This window comes from Solanum verrucosum, unplaced genomic scaffold (assembly GCF_900185275.1).
Source record: "Solanum verrucosum unplaced genomic scaffold, falcon-dt-bn FXZP01000252.1, whole genome shotgun sequence".
Classification (NCBI taxonomy): domain Eukaryota; kingdom Viridiplantae; phylum Streptophyta; class Magnoliopsida; order Solanales; family Solanaceae; genus Solanum; species Solanum verrucosum.
The window spans coordinates 4,577,324-4,591,713 of record NW_026019988.1 but is presented as its reverse complement, the minus strand read 5'-3'; the positions used below and the strand labels follow the sequence as shown (position 1 = coordinate 4,591,713).

At 27.9% G+C, this 14,390-nt stretch overlaps 2 protein-coding genes across 2 annotated transcripts in view; both read right to left on the bottom strand.

Annotated features, from left to right (window-relative positions):
• LOC125818561 (histone H4) overlaps window positions 1–14,390 on the bottom strand; it is a 400,968-nt gene that overhangs the window by 242,689 nt on the left and 143,889 nt on the right. The window lies entirely within an intron of this gene.
• On the bottom strand, window positions 1,832–4,276 carry LOC125818562 (uncharacterized). The gene is made up of 3 exons (XM_049498053.1): window positions 4,117–4,276; window positions 3,429–3,534; window positions 1,832–2,138 (listed from the first exon to the last, which is right to left on the bottom strand). Exons 1-3 carry the CDS (start codon window positions 4,153–4,155, stop codon window positions 1,975–1,977), a joined length of 309 nt encoding a protein of 102 aa, XP_049354010.1. The 5' UTR covers window positions 4,156–4,276; the 3' UTR covers window positions 1,832–1,974.

Sequence of the window (14,390 nt, the reverse complement as noted above, 5' to 3'; positions counted from 1 at the left end):
TATTGCTATAAAAATAACATTGAATATTCATAAATCACGCAGGCCACAAGACAGCTACACAACCAAATTTATAAAAATGTAGCAGACAACCATACGACATATATATACATCATCATAATCAGTATTAATAAGAGGCTAGAAGCAGACAATTATATCGATCAATGATATTTTTTCAAATTTTAATATTTATACTTTAAAGGTGATATATATAGATATTTTTTCGAGGCTAGAAGAAGGTACCTCTTTGTCGATATATCTACTTATTCTGGAGTGTAATTTTTTTAATTTCAATGTTTATGCTTTAAAGGTGATATATATACATATACTTTTTTCGAAGCTAGAAGCAGGTACCTCTTCGTCGATATATCTACTTCATTTCGAGTTTAATTTCTTTAATCTAAATGTTTATGCTTTAAAGGTGATTTACAGATACAATTCCACTGATAATTTGGTTCAAGGTCAATAAAAAAAATTGCCACATAAGTAAAACTCAATATGGGAAAAATGTTGATGTGTCATTATTTTGAGAAAAGAAAAATGTATCGTATACATTGAAGGCCAATAAATACATAAACCACTTTTAATATGATTTGTTGGGCTCGTCCCTTAGTCGTTCTCCACCAATTCATTCACAACTCTTATACTTACGATTTCGAGACAGGTCTAGAATTCAAATTTTACAAATTTAAATTCATAATTCTACTATTTTTATTAAATTTATTAAGTTTAGATTAGATTATTTATACATATTGAACAAATTTCCGAACATAAATATATCTATACACATATAGCCTAAGCCAAAATCTATCCAATACATTGGATACGCCTTGAATCATTCCACCAACCATATAATTTCTTTTTAAGGTTTTGGTGATTATTTTGTCTTGTCAACACCAACTTGTGAGTTATGACACATACAAATAAATTTAATCAAGTGGGATGTTTGGAGCATAACCAACAAGTATATATCGTACACCACGAAAAGGACAATACATTGTAAAGAAATATATTTCGAACATACGTAACTCAACCCCAAATGTTAATTTATGAGACAAAAATTATTTAAGTTGCATATAAAAGATTCTTCATCTCATTAACTATTGACGTGTTAATTTTTCTATTTGAGAAAGTATTGAAAATACCCTTAAACTTGGCGTGAATTATTAGTTTCATTCTCAAATTATTGACAGCCTTAAAAACACCCGTTTACTTGACTAATTAACTAAACTTCAACTTACCCCCATCTTGCAACATGAGTGAAATACACCCCTAAATTCTTGCCAAGTTCAGTGGTGTTTTCGATGCTTTTCTCGAATTTTTTAATTAAGAGCTCCATGCTCCTATAAGAGTTTGTGACCTCTTGATATATCTTGTTGCAAATCGGGGGTGTATAATCAAGTAAAGTGTTGTTTTAAGGCTGTCAATAGTTCGGAAATATGAAACTAATAATTTGCGCTAATTCAAGGGTGTTTTCAATACTTCTCTCTTTTTATTCTTCAACACACCATCTCACGCTCAGGAATAAAAATCTGGAGCGTACATAATTTAATTAATTGAGGGCCCAACATCAGGTGAGATAAGTCTTGCTTTGATACCATAGCCATGTAATAAGAAAACGAACTTCTGATCTAACTCAATCCAAAAACTAGCATATCTCTTTAACCATCAATGTAAAATCTTTTTCATTCTTCAACACATACTAGTACGATAAGCGACATATGCCCACATTTTTCAATGAAATAGGGACCACATTGGTACGTGCAAACCTATCTCTCGCATGCATTTAAAAGATAATTACAAGTAAGTATTCATAATAAGTAATATATTATTAATAAACCGTAATATACATATTAGACTAGATTAAAATACATTGATAATGTAAAAATGCTTTACACATTTTATGAGAACTCAAAGGTTAGATCGCCATCGCGTACATGGTTATAATATATGTTATTATTATTATTATTTTTATTATTATTTCTTGTCTGATTCCTTGGAAGGACCTGGTTCTTTGGAATCTAATATCATTTTCTCTATCATAGCACTTGTCTCTTCCTCTGTCATACTATCTTTGTTATTTTGTGATTCTTTGTATTCCTCGAAGAACTCTTTGTTCTCTTTCTCTAGCTCTTTCCACACTGCAAAATCATGATCAGAGTCGGATTCAAAATTTGTAGTACAAATTGTATCAGAAGTGAATCTAGCTAGCTAAATTTTTTATTTTTATAAGATGTGTACATCATTAATATATGGGAATTGATTCTTATTTTTCGAGGTAAATAACTATGTATTCAATCAAGTTTGGTTATTTAGCTTTTTGAATGCATGATAATATTAAAATCAATTCTAGAAAATATGTACATAAACAATCTAGTTTAGTGGAAAGAAAATGAGTTCACGTGCAATGTTAAAATAAGTTATTCCCTCTGTCCAACAATAGTTGTTCACTATACTAAAAATAGTTGTCCAATAATATTTGTCCAATTTAAAAAATCAAGAGATAATTTGTCTTTTCTGTCTATTTTACCCTTGCTATTAAATATTATTTATCATATAACACAAAGGATAATATAGTACTATTACCCCTATTATTTATTATTTTTTAAGGGATATGCCAAATCAATAATGAACAACTATTGTTGAACAGAGGCACTAGCTATTAATATGCCCCTTTATTAGTATCATGAGATTCACCATTTGAAGTAATTTGTGAATTCTAGATTCCAGTACTTTGAAATTATCATGTTCTAAATTTATACTTTTTTTGTCTCGGTTATATGACTCACTTTTTTTTTTAAATCAGTCTAAAAAGAATGACACATATATATATATATATATATTAAGTAACAGTTTAACTTTAAAATACTAATTTTACCCTTAATGAAATGATTTATAGTCACAGAAACACCTATCACTTATTTTAGACCACAAATTTTAAAAATCTTTTTTTCCTTTTTAAACTTCGTGTTAAGTCAAACTAACTCATGATATAAAATGAGACCGATAAGGGAGTAATTTGTACATATTAAATGAATTTTCTTAAAACAAATACAAATTCTGAGTAGCCCTTCAGCTAGTTTATGTGTTTACTTCTTCATATATTGCACTACTAAGCGAAATTTTTGGCTCCGTCACAACTGAGCATAATGATATGTGAGATCAGCCGTACACATTGGAGATGACTCGATCATGTATGAATCTAAAGCCAGTGAGTTCAACATGATTAGTTATATATGTGTGTTTTAAAACCTTCAAACGGAAATCCGCATGCATGCATAAGCTAATTAATGAATACCATATTAGTAATTATTTAACTAGTTATAATAATAGGTTATTTACTCTATTTTCATCTGATCATATAAATATATTATACATTGTTAGTATATAGAACTTAAACTCTAATAAAATTTAAAAGAGTTAAAGCTAACCAGTAGAAGTGATAACAGGTTTGATGTTTGCATGCTTGGATAGTGCCTCCATGCACTCTTCTTTTGTCATTTTGTAAATCAAACACTTCTCTATCAGGTGCTGCACCTAAATTAGGGTTAACAGGTTAGTAACCATTTATTTTGCAATATCGAGAATTGTGATGAAATAGATAAGATTTTATCGAATTTAAGACCTAAAAATTAAGAGTGAGAAAAATCCTAATAGGGATCACGCTACACGATACACATACAAATTAGTTGGTAGGGGCTGATCTAGAAGTATATATAGATAAGGGTTTATTTGATGAGCCCTAAAATTACCGAAAATATTGAACAATGAACACAAAACTCAAACAAGGTAATGAGTTCAGTGGTCAAAATCCAAAATTCATTAAGTTAAAATCTTGAAATTGGTTATGTTAGTTAGGCTCCAAAGCATATACTGAATGCTTAACACACAAGTTCTTTGAACTATACATGCATCACAAAATAGATTTAAAAAAAAAAGATTTTCATCTGATATTCGTATCGAAGCCCAACTAATTTAGATTCAAGTCACGTAGGGCTCAAATCAGAAAACTCTGATCAAGAGAGAAATTTAACATCATTCAGTGCATCACTTTTTTTTTAATGATCATTGATCACAAAATAAATAATAAGTAGATTATAGATATTTTAGTTTACGTACCATATGGATATATGAAGCAGATGAATGATCGTTACTCATGATATAGATTTACTATATCTAATCTTGATGATCACCAACATAAGCTATACCTAAATAAATATTTCAAAATATTATAGAACACTCGTCTCGTTGATTCTTCCACTCTTTTCTTTTATCTTGGACTATGTAATAGACTTTATAATAGTTTAAGAAAATTAGAAGAAGCAACTACTGTAGAGTGGGGTTAGGAGTACCACGTGAGAGATAAATGATAAATGGTGGAGAGGAGATTAGAGTAGATTTTGTATATGACTATTTCTGCCCCCTCCATGTGATAAGTGGGACCATTAATGCCTATTAGATTATCATCATCATCAATAACCCAAAAATGGACATCATCTCTGTGTCACTCTAACACTGTAGTAAATTATCTACTCATATATTATAAGCCAATCGGATTATGACACGTGTGTCTGATTATCAAATATGTATTTTGGTTTCATTATTGTTAGTGCATTTGCTATAAGTCACATTTCTCAACTAGTGCATGCATGATGTTGTAAGTTGTTTGGAAATATGTGATTACTTATCACCGGAAAAAGAACCTTATTTATATGACCCACAACAATTGCAACATTATGTGTAACAGACGTGGGCTTCTCTCTTAATCAGAAATTTTGAGTTTGAATTTTTTTTTGGTTGTAGTCCTATACGCGTGGTGTGAATCTGAAATAGTCAGACTCCAACTACAGGCAGTGAATTGGGTCCTACGTGCGGTGCGAATCTGAAATAGTCAGACTCCAAATACAGGCAGTGGCGGAGCCATGATTTTTATTAAGAAGTGTCAAAATATAAAGTAAAAATGTATAAGCACTGGTATTCGAGATAGAACACACAACCTCAAACAATTTTTACAACTCCTTAACAACTACACTAAACCTTCAACTTGTGTTAAGAGATGCCAACACTTGTATATATATTTATTAAACCAAATTTTGACCTATATATACAATGTAATTTTACAACAAAGGGGTGTCACTTGACACCCCTTGCCCTATAGCTCCGCCTCTGAATGCAGGTACTAGACACCGATAGAAAATTAAAAAAAAAAAGTGTAATTAGTTTCTTATATATCACCCTATTCAAATTTATGGATCATCGAGATATTTCCGAAAGCCAATCATACATTCAATATTTTAAAATTCATTTGATCGATAATGGGTAGATTTTTGTCCGATCCATGATGTACGTGAGCTTAATCTACACATCACTTGTTGCGTTCTTATAACCATTAACTAGATCACAACCCTTTTGGTACCCAAAACTGTGTGTATCCCTTTCGAGTGACATAGAATATACCAACGAAAGCATACTAGTAGACTATTTTTCCATATGAAACTTCTAACTCTAATTATCAACTTAGGACTATATATATTATCCCCCTTGTTTTAAAATATTTGTCACGTTATAGTCGGACAATATTCTAAAATTATTTAATTAGATATTCGGAAATTATATTAAAACACTATATATTGTTATTTTTGTATATATATGTATACACACATGTATAAGAAAAATATATCTTAAAAATATTGATCAAAGTTCATAGAGTTTGATTCTTGAGAAGCCAAATGTCACATGTTTTTCTATCAATTGGCTTTTTGAGTAATAAGAAAGATGACTACCATTGTATTTCCTTGAGAGGTCCACAACTTAACTTATTTGTTTGATTTGAGAGTACATATTATAGATCTTTTAGGGTCTGTTTGGAAATCCACCTGGTAATTGGAATTGGTGTAATTACTAGGGTAGTAATTACCAACCTAGTACTACACTGTCTAGTAATTACACTGATCTGTTTGGTTGCCACAGTGTAATTACACTGTAATTACACATGTCTTGTTTGGATGCCACAGTGTAATTACACATGTTCTGTTTGGATGCATAATTGCAATCATAAAATTATAATAAAATTTTAAAATAAAAATTAATTATTTAAAATTTATACTAGACAAATAAGAAACTTTATAAATGACATTAAATTAAATATTTAAGATATATATTCTTTTTTGAAAATATATTAATTAATAAACATATTTTCTGTAACTAATATTATGAAAAAATAATTGATTTATATTTTTTCAAATTAATATATTTCAATTGAATTGATCGTAACAACTAAAAGTATGAAGTTTCTACGAACATCGTGAAATGCATGTTTGATAAAAAGAATAATATATAAATAAAATGTCATAAATTATTAAATGTTTGACAAAAATATAATTTATCAACTCTAATTAAAAAATGACGTGCAATGTAGATTCAATGTTACTAAAACAAATGAAACTGAAAATATAACATAAGTTATCAAAACAAAAATTTTAACATAATACTCCTATAACAAATTTCAACATAGCAATAAATATGATTTAGTTTTACCTTTTCTTAATAAAGAAAATGTAAGTCTATAACTTACTTAACAATAAATTCTATTTTAATTTAAAAATTAGAATATAATAAAATTATGCTAATGAAAAAATAAGCATGGCATAAAGAAATAGATAATACAAAAAAATTACATAGAATCACGTAAAGTAAGGTTGAGAATAAGAAGAAAATGAAATATAATAATATAAAACAAAAAATAAACTTTTACAAATTTTTAGAATAATAAAATTAAAAAAAGAACTTAAAATAATAGAAGTAAAAAAAATTAAAATAGAAATTAAAAAAGAAATTAAAAAGTAATCAGGTGGTAATTACACCATGTAATTACCAGCAATTCACAGTCTCTGCCTGTGAATTGTAGAGTGTAATTACCCCCTGCCAATTACATCAATTACCTGCTGACCAAGTAATTACCTGTCCTTCCAAACAGGACAAGACAGTGTAATTACACCAATCACACCAAATCCAATTACCAGGGTGTCCTTCCAAACAGGCCCTTAAGGCTTTGTTTCTTGTTTTTAATCGATATTTACTTTACATTATTTATAAGTAATATATTTATGTGTGTGGTGCGCGCACATACATTCATAAGAGCTATTGTAGAAGGGTTATCTTCGCCACTAATTTACATTAATTAGTTATAAATAATATATTTATATAAGTGTGGTGCGAGCACATACTTCCTCTGATTGCAAGTTGAATAAAGACATATCTTTCAACTCATTCTCAAAGTGATTATATATGGGGGTGTATTGCTTTCACTCTAGAAAGGTCATGTCTTGTGGGGGTGGGTACATTAGTCATTTCAAAAATCTTACTCTGGCCTACTCTTGATTAACTTTTGATAAAGTGAGTTAGCACAAGATTCCCCTTTGAGTATCTTATGGATTATTGTTGGCTGAGCAAATAATCATATGGCTCAAAGCATGCCCTATAATGATAAGGATTTTGCTTTCCAATGTTAGCTCAATGGTGAAATCAGAATTTTTTTATTATGGATTTCAGAATATGAAAAGTAAATATACGAAGAAGGCAAAAAGGTCAACATCTAGTACATATAAACATTAAAATAATTTTAATCATATATGAACATTACAATTTTCTGCTCCTAATTGATCATATCATATATATATGTATTAAAAAAATCCACTAAATTATCAATTACCCTTTGATCTTGTACTAGTTATAACTATCATATATACTGCTTTTTACGTATCGAGATTTATAAATTTCAAATCTTTTGTCCGTCTCTGAGGTGAATGTTCTTTCGCATCTATGTTGGGTTGTAGAGTACAATCTATGGAGTTTATAGAAATTCAGTCATTTTAGCACGCACACAAACCCTATATATATAATTATTACTTCTTGTTTACTCTTATACTAGTTTCTTTTTCGATTCTAGTTTTAATGTTGTTCTTAATTAGTTTTCTTTGTTTTGATTATCATATTATTTGTTGCATGCTACTTTTTCTCCTCTATTTTTGTTTTAGTATGGTTTCTTGTACTAACGGTATGTACTTTACATATATACTTGAGTTCTGATATGTGTAACTTAAGCCAAGAGTTTGTCGAAAATAGTCTTTCTACTGCGTACACAGTACATATCAGTACTCTTCTCATACCTCACTTGTAGATTTACACTGAATATGCTATTATTTTTGTCGAGATCCATTGTTTGCTTTCATCATGAGAAATATACAAAGAGAGGTGATGAGAAGATTGGGTAAGAGGATATAGGGAATAAATTATATGTGGTTCTTGCATAATTAATTTGTACAATATATCCCTTAGAAATTTAACATTTTAGTATCAGCCATATATATCAGTTTTCAAAAGCATCATCATGAAGTACAAGAAAAAATCACATAATCACAAACCCTAGCTTATATTCCACATTTTCTGCCAAGTCATCCACAAAGTGACCATCATTGCATATGTCAATTATTTATTCAACTTTTATACACATGTCACATGTGGATTGGCAAAAATAGTGATAAGGAAATTTAGTTCTTGTGCACATGAAATTCTCAAAAAGATTTAAGTTATATATGTTACTAAAAAAATAGAAACACAGAATTAGATTTTTTATTAAAAAGTAAAATTATATATATATATATATATATATATATATATATAATGAAGTAAACATGTATATCAAGAATTCAAGAGAACTCAATATACAATATACACATAGAAAGTTCACTTCTACATAGATAATTATCGAGCGAAAGAGTATCAATTAACTTCGATCGTACAAAGGTAACTCCATTGTTCGGGTAGAAGAATTTTTATAGTATAAGTGCATTTGATATGAAGGAAAATATTTTTAAAAAAAAATACTTTATAAGTTATATTTTAAGTTTATTGTCTACTGCCTCCACCCCAACCTCACTCCCCACTCCATCACACCCCACAATAGTGTTTTGCTAGTTACTTATAAATGTTTCAGGAATAATATTTACTGAACACTAGAAAATTAAATAAGTAAGAAATTTAATTATTTTTTAAGAAAATATTTTTCATAGAAAACATATTCATTCATACCAACACAGCCTATATTACATTGCAATTCTTTTGGACATGATTTGATTGAAGTTGGAAAAAAAATGAAAGAGTACTTCAAGTTGAAACTAAAAAAAGTACTTATCATTTGCGTTTGAACATGATTTTTACTCAATTTTATATTTATTTTTTTGAAAATTTGTAAATGGAGGCGCTATTATTTCACACGAAAATTCCTCAAATCAGTTTTTCAAACTTACGGTATTCTCCATTTTAAATTTGAAGTTAAAATAATGGTATTGTAAAACAAACCCATATTCGAATTTCTTTCTTCAAATATTTGAAATAATATCTATGTCATCTTATATTTAATATCATACGATATACGATCAGACTTTTTTTATCACAATCATTCTATATAATAATATTTACGATAATAACTATGTCTTTTTTGAAATCGATGTATATATATATATTCTCTACAACAATATTTTGTTATAGTTAAAAAAAAAAAAAAAAAACCAAAATAAACAACTTCTTTATGGAGAGATTTTAATTATTGTATATCAAAGCTCGTTGGCACCTAATATGAGATTCTTAGAAAACACTTTACACATAATCCCCTACTCCGGGGTGTATTCAGGAGGGGATCACTGAGTTCACGTGAATCTTGGCGTATTTAGGAGGGGATCATGGGTTCACGTGAATTCATGCTCCCCTCCCGAAATCATATATAGAAGTGTTATATATATTTTTTAAAATATTTAAATATAGATGTGTAAATCCACACTCGAAGTATCATATAATGCCATGTGATGATAATTGGGTGCACTTCTCTAAGTGAGGTTAGAAATTTGAATCTTTATTGTCTATCTTGTTTTATTTTCCTTACTAAAATTGGATAGCACATCTCTAAGTGGTTTGGATAGATAAAAAATAATTTTGGACCTATAATTTTAAAATTTTAATGGGTTTCGGTAATAAGAACTCAAATATTAAACCGATCAAAGTTATATCTTAAATCTACTTTTTCATAATAGTGCACTCATCATCTCAAAATCTTAGATACGCATTTGCACACCCCCCCCCCCCCGCCCTACCCCCTCCTTGTCTACACACACATATAAACCTTTGTATCTTTCATATTATGTTATACTAGTATACGTGCCCGCGCGATGCGCATTTATTTTACTTAAAAATCAAATCATTAAAAAATTACACTTTTAAAGAAGATAACGACAAAGAATTAATATGATTTATGCGAAGTGTTCTTAGTACAAACAAAATTATATGTTCTACAATCTTTATTGTAAAAATTATTAATAACAAATTTCTGTATTAAATTATTATGTTACTTTAGGTTTAAGCGAATTCATTGTACAATTTTCATATTATCCCTAATTAATACTCTTTTTGTAAATATTGTTCTATTGTTCAATTAATTTTCCTCGTATAGAATTTTACATGTAATAGAAATAAGGTTATATTAATTTGCATCCAAAATATATAAAAAAAAAAGATATTCTTTTTTTTCAATATTTCTGCTTATTAAAAATCTACCGAACTGTTTTTATATAATATGTGATAAATTGCTAAAATATCATTCCACTTTATTGTCAATATAGAATTTGAGATTATATTCAAATAATTTAAAAAAAATTCCTATATGAAAATTTAGTTGATTTTTTTTTTGTGTTGCTAGAAATTCTTTCATTATATAATTTTGTTTATTCCTAACTTTATCTATTAATAATTAAGTTACATGATATTATATATTGCATGCTTTCTTTATACATTATAATCCTCTTTTTTATTTGATTCTTTTTCTTTCGTGATACTTTTACTAACTTTTTTATTTTTTATTTTATTTATAGTTCAAATAACGTCATTACTAAATTGTGATTATGAAATAATTCTCTTGCATATAAAAATTTGAGTTTTACCTTGAAAATTGAAATATCCACGTAATGATTTTGAATTTTATTTTTATTTCAAATATGTTTTTTGAGCGTTTTTTTATTGATTAAACATTATAGTACGATTTCAATTACACATGAGTTTATCCATATAGTATGATTTTTTTTTATATTTCAAAATACTTTCTTATCTCAAATTTAAATGTTTATACTTTTACATTGAAATTATGTATTTATATTTTTTTCATTTTCTTGTTCATATATGTTGTTATTGTGTTAACCACTTGTCATGTGTTCTTTTAAAAAATAAAAAAATCACTGTCCTTCTCCATTACTCATCTTCTAATATTATGTAGATAAATATATAACTTCTTACTTTCAAAATTATACGGAATTCTTATTATAATTTTATTTCATTAATCAAAATTCTTTCATTATTTAAATTCAACAAATGTAATTTCAATTACTTTATGAAATATAATCTCATCCAAATTAGAGAGTGAATACAACACATTAGCTTTTATGATTAAAATTTACTAACTTTTTAGCATAAATTTTATTATCAACGAAGGATGGAGAATGAGGAAAGTACAACTTTTTAAAAAAAAATAAAAAAGTAAAATTTATATCAATAATTACCTAAGTTATGACGATATCTTCATTTCCGAATCAACTCAAGTCTTTTATCTTCTCCGTCAATATACATATTGATTTTGTTCTTCTTCGTCATCATCATTATTTATATTAATATTAATAGTAATTTTATTCTTGCAAAATGAAACACTTATTGAATCGTTAAAAGAATATGAAAACAACATAAATAAGGAACGCCAACTAAATTTAAATGGTAATTGTGCATCTAATAATCTAATAAATCACTTAAAAAAACACCATTTTAATTTAGCATAAAAATGAATAGAGAAAGGCTAAACTATGAAAAAATAAAATATTAGATGTCATGCAAAGTATTAAATTAACAAAACAATTATCATAGCAGTAATTTATGTACCAAAAATATTTAAAAATGACGTACATGATCCACTATCATAAAATTCTTCAGAATTCTTCTATTTCTTTATTGTTAGTTTCTTCTTCTTCCTCGTTGCACTGGAGAGGATGGTGGTCCTTCCCCTTCAATTATAATCAAACAATTTCACATAAAATAATTAAGAAAGAGGGCATACAATTAAGAAATAAGGCATACATACATACCATACACTACCACACTCCCTTTCAATTTTCTTTTATGATCTCAAGTGCAATCAATTTATTTTTTAATGTGATTTTTGTTGCACATTTTTGAATTTATATTTTGAAGAGTTGGTTTAAGAAGATGTGGATGATAATGTAGTTAAGAGTAATATTTTTTCACAGATATGACTTATGAAGTTTAACTGTTTCTTAGAGATAAGGTTAGTTATCATTTGAAATTTGAAATTTAAATTTTAAATTAATTATTTAGTATTTTGTCATGGCCGCTTGAACTTTCTTTCTATTTATAAAGAACGTGGGTTCTGCTTTTTTTTAAAAAAAAAAAACAAAATTTTTAGTATTTTTTTATTTTTTTTATGACTGAAAACGTTTTCTTTATATTATTAAATAAGGCATGTGATAGGGATTTAAATTTTAAAAAGGGAACAAAACCATTCCATTTTCCCTATGAAGATCCACTGTTTTTAATTAATTTCTTGCCAATCGGTTTTCAAATTATGCTTTTTGATTAATATTTTTTTTAATATTAATTATTGTATTTTTGTGTTGGTGACTCTTTTTAAATAAGGAGAAAATGTGAAAATATAGTTAAATTACTTAGCATTAAAAATAGGATATTTTTCATAAAAAAGAAAAAAGAAGAAAAAAATGTTCTTTTGAAATATTTTGTTGCTATAAAAAGAGAGTTATAATTTTTCTTTTGAAAAGTAGTTTTATATATAATCGCTTATTTTATATTCAATTTAATTTAAATACAAATTTACAGTTACATCACTCTATATTTTAAAATTGTTTTAAAATTATTTTTGATATAATTGTAAAAACGGCTTTAAAGTCATTTTAAAAATTAATTGATATTGCTTTGGATATAGATATAAATTTTCCAAAGATTATTTTGAAATTAAATATAGAGAGACAAATATATAGAGCGATAGATATCTTTATTTTTTTGCAAAGAGATTTTTAAATTAAAGAAATATATTGTTGTATGAGTATCAATTGTCAAAATTTAAGAAGTAGTTATTATTGTTGTAAAACTTAAGGACAAAAGAACAATATAAAGAGGAAGAGAAGAAGACTATAAGACAAGAGGAACAATATAAACTAACATTCTTTCTTTCAAGTGTCTTCAACATTATTCTCAATACCACTATTTATAGGATTACATTGAGGAATACCAAAAGGTGTCATAAACATTACATTAAACCTTGAGAATTACTACCAATAAAGGATGAAATTAACCTAGGAGTTATGGTCATCCATTTGACCACATTATCAACAACATTACTACTCATAAAGGAGGGAAATTAACCAAGGAGTTATGGTCATCCATTTAACCACCAAAATGATTTACAACACTCCCCCTTGGATGACCATTGATAGATAATATGCCTCGTTAAAACCTTACTAAGAAAAAAATCCTGTGGGAAAAAAATAAATCTTAGTGAAAGACAAAAGAGTACACATATCTTGTAATACGCTTTGTTTGCTGCCTCGTTAAAAACCTTGCTAGGAAAACCCATTGGGATAAAACCTAGGTCAAGGGAAAAAGAGTGCAGCGCGTAGTTTACTCCCCCTGTTGCGAACATCATTTAACTTCTTGGAGACGACGCATTCCAATCTTGAATACCAACTTTTCAAATGTTGAGGTTGGTAATGCTTTAGTGAAAAGATCCGCTAAATTATCAACTGAGCGAATTTGTTGAACATTTATTTCACCTTTTTTCTCAAGATCATGAGTGAAAAAGAATTTTGGTGAAATGTGTTTTGTTCTATCTCCTTTAATATATCCTCCCTTCAGTTGAGCTATACATGCAACATTGTCTTCATATAATGTAGTTGGAATATCTTTTTCCATAGAAAAACCACACATTTCTTGAATATGTTGAGTCATCGATCTCAACCAAACACATTCCCGACTCGCTTCATAGATGGCTATTATTTCGGCATGATTTGAAGAAGTAGCAGCTAATGTTTGCTTCATTGAACGCCAAGATATAGCTGTGCCTCCATATGTAAATAAATAGCCTGTCTGAGATCGAACTTTATGTGGATCAGACAAATATCCAGCATCTGCATAACCAATCATTTCTGACTTGGATTTATTAGAATAAAATAATCCCATATCAATGGTTCCCTGAAGATATCTTAATATATGTTTGACTCCATTCCAATGTCTCTTTGTTGGAGACGAGCTGAATCTTGCCAATAAACTTA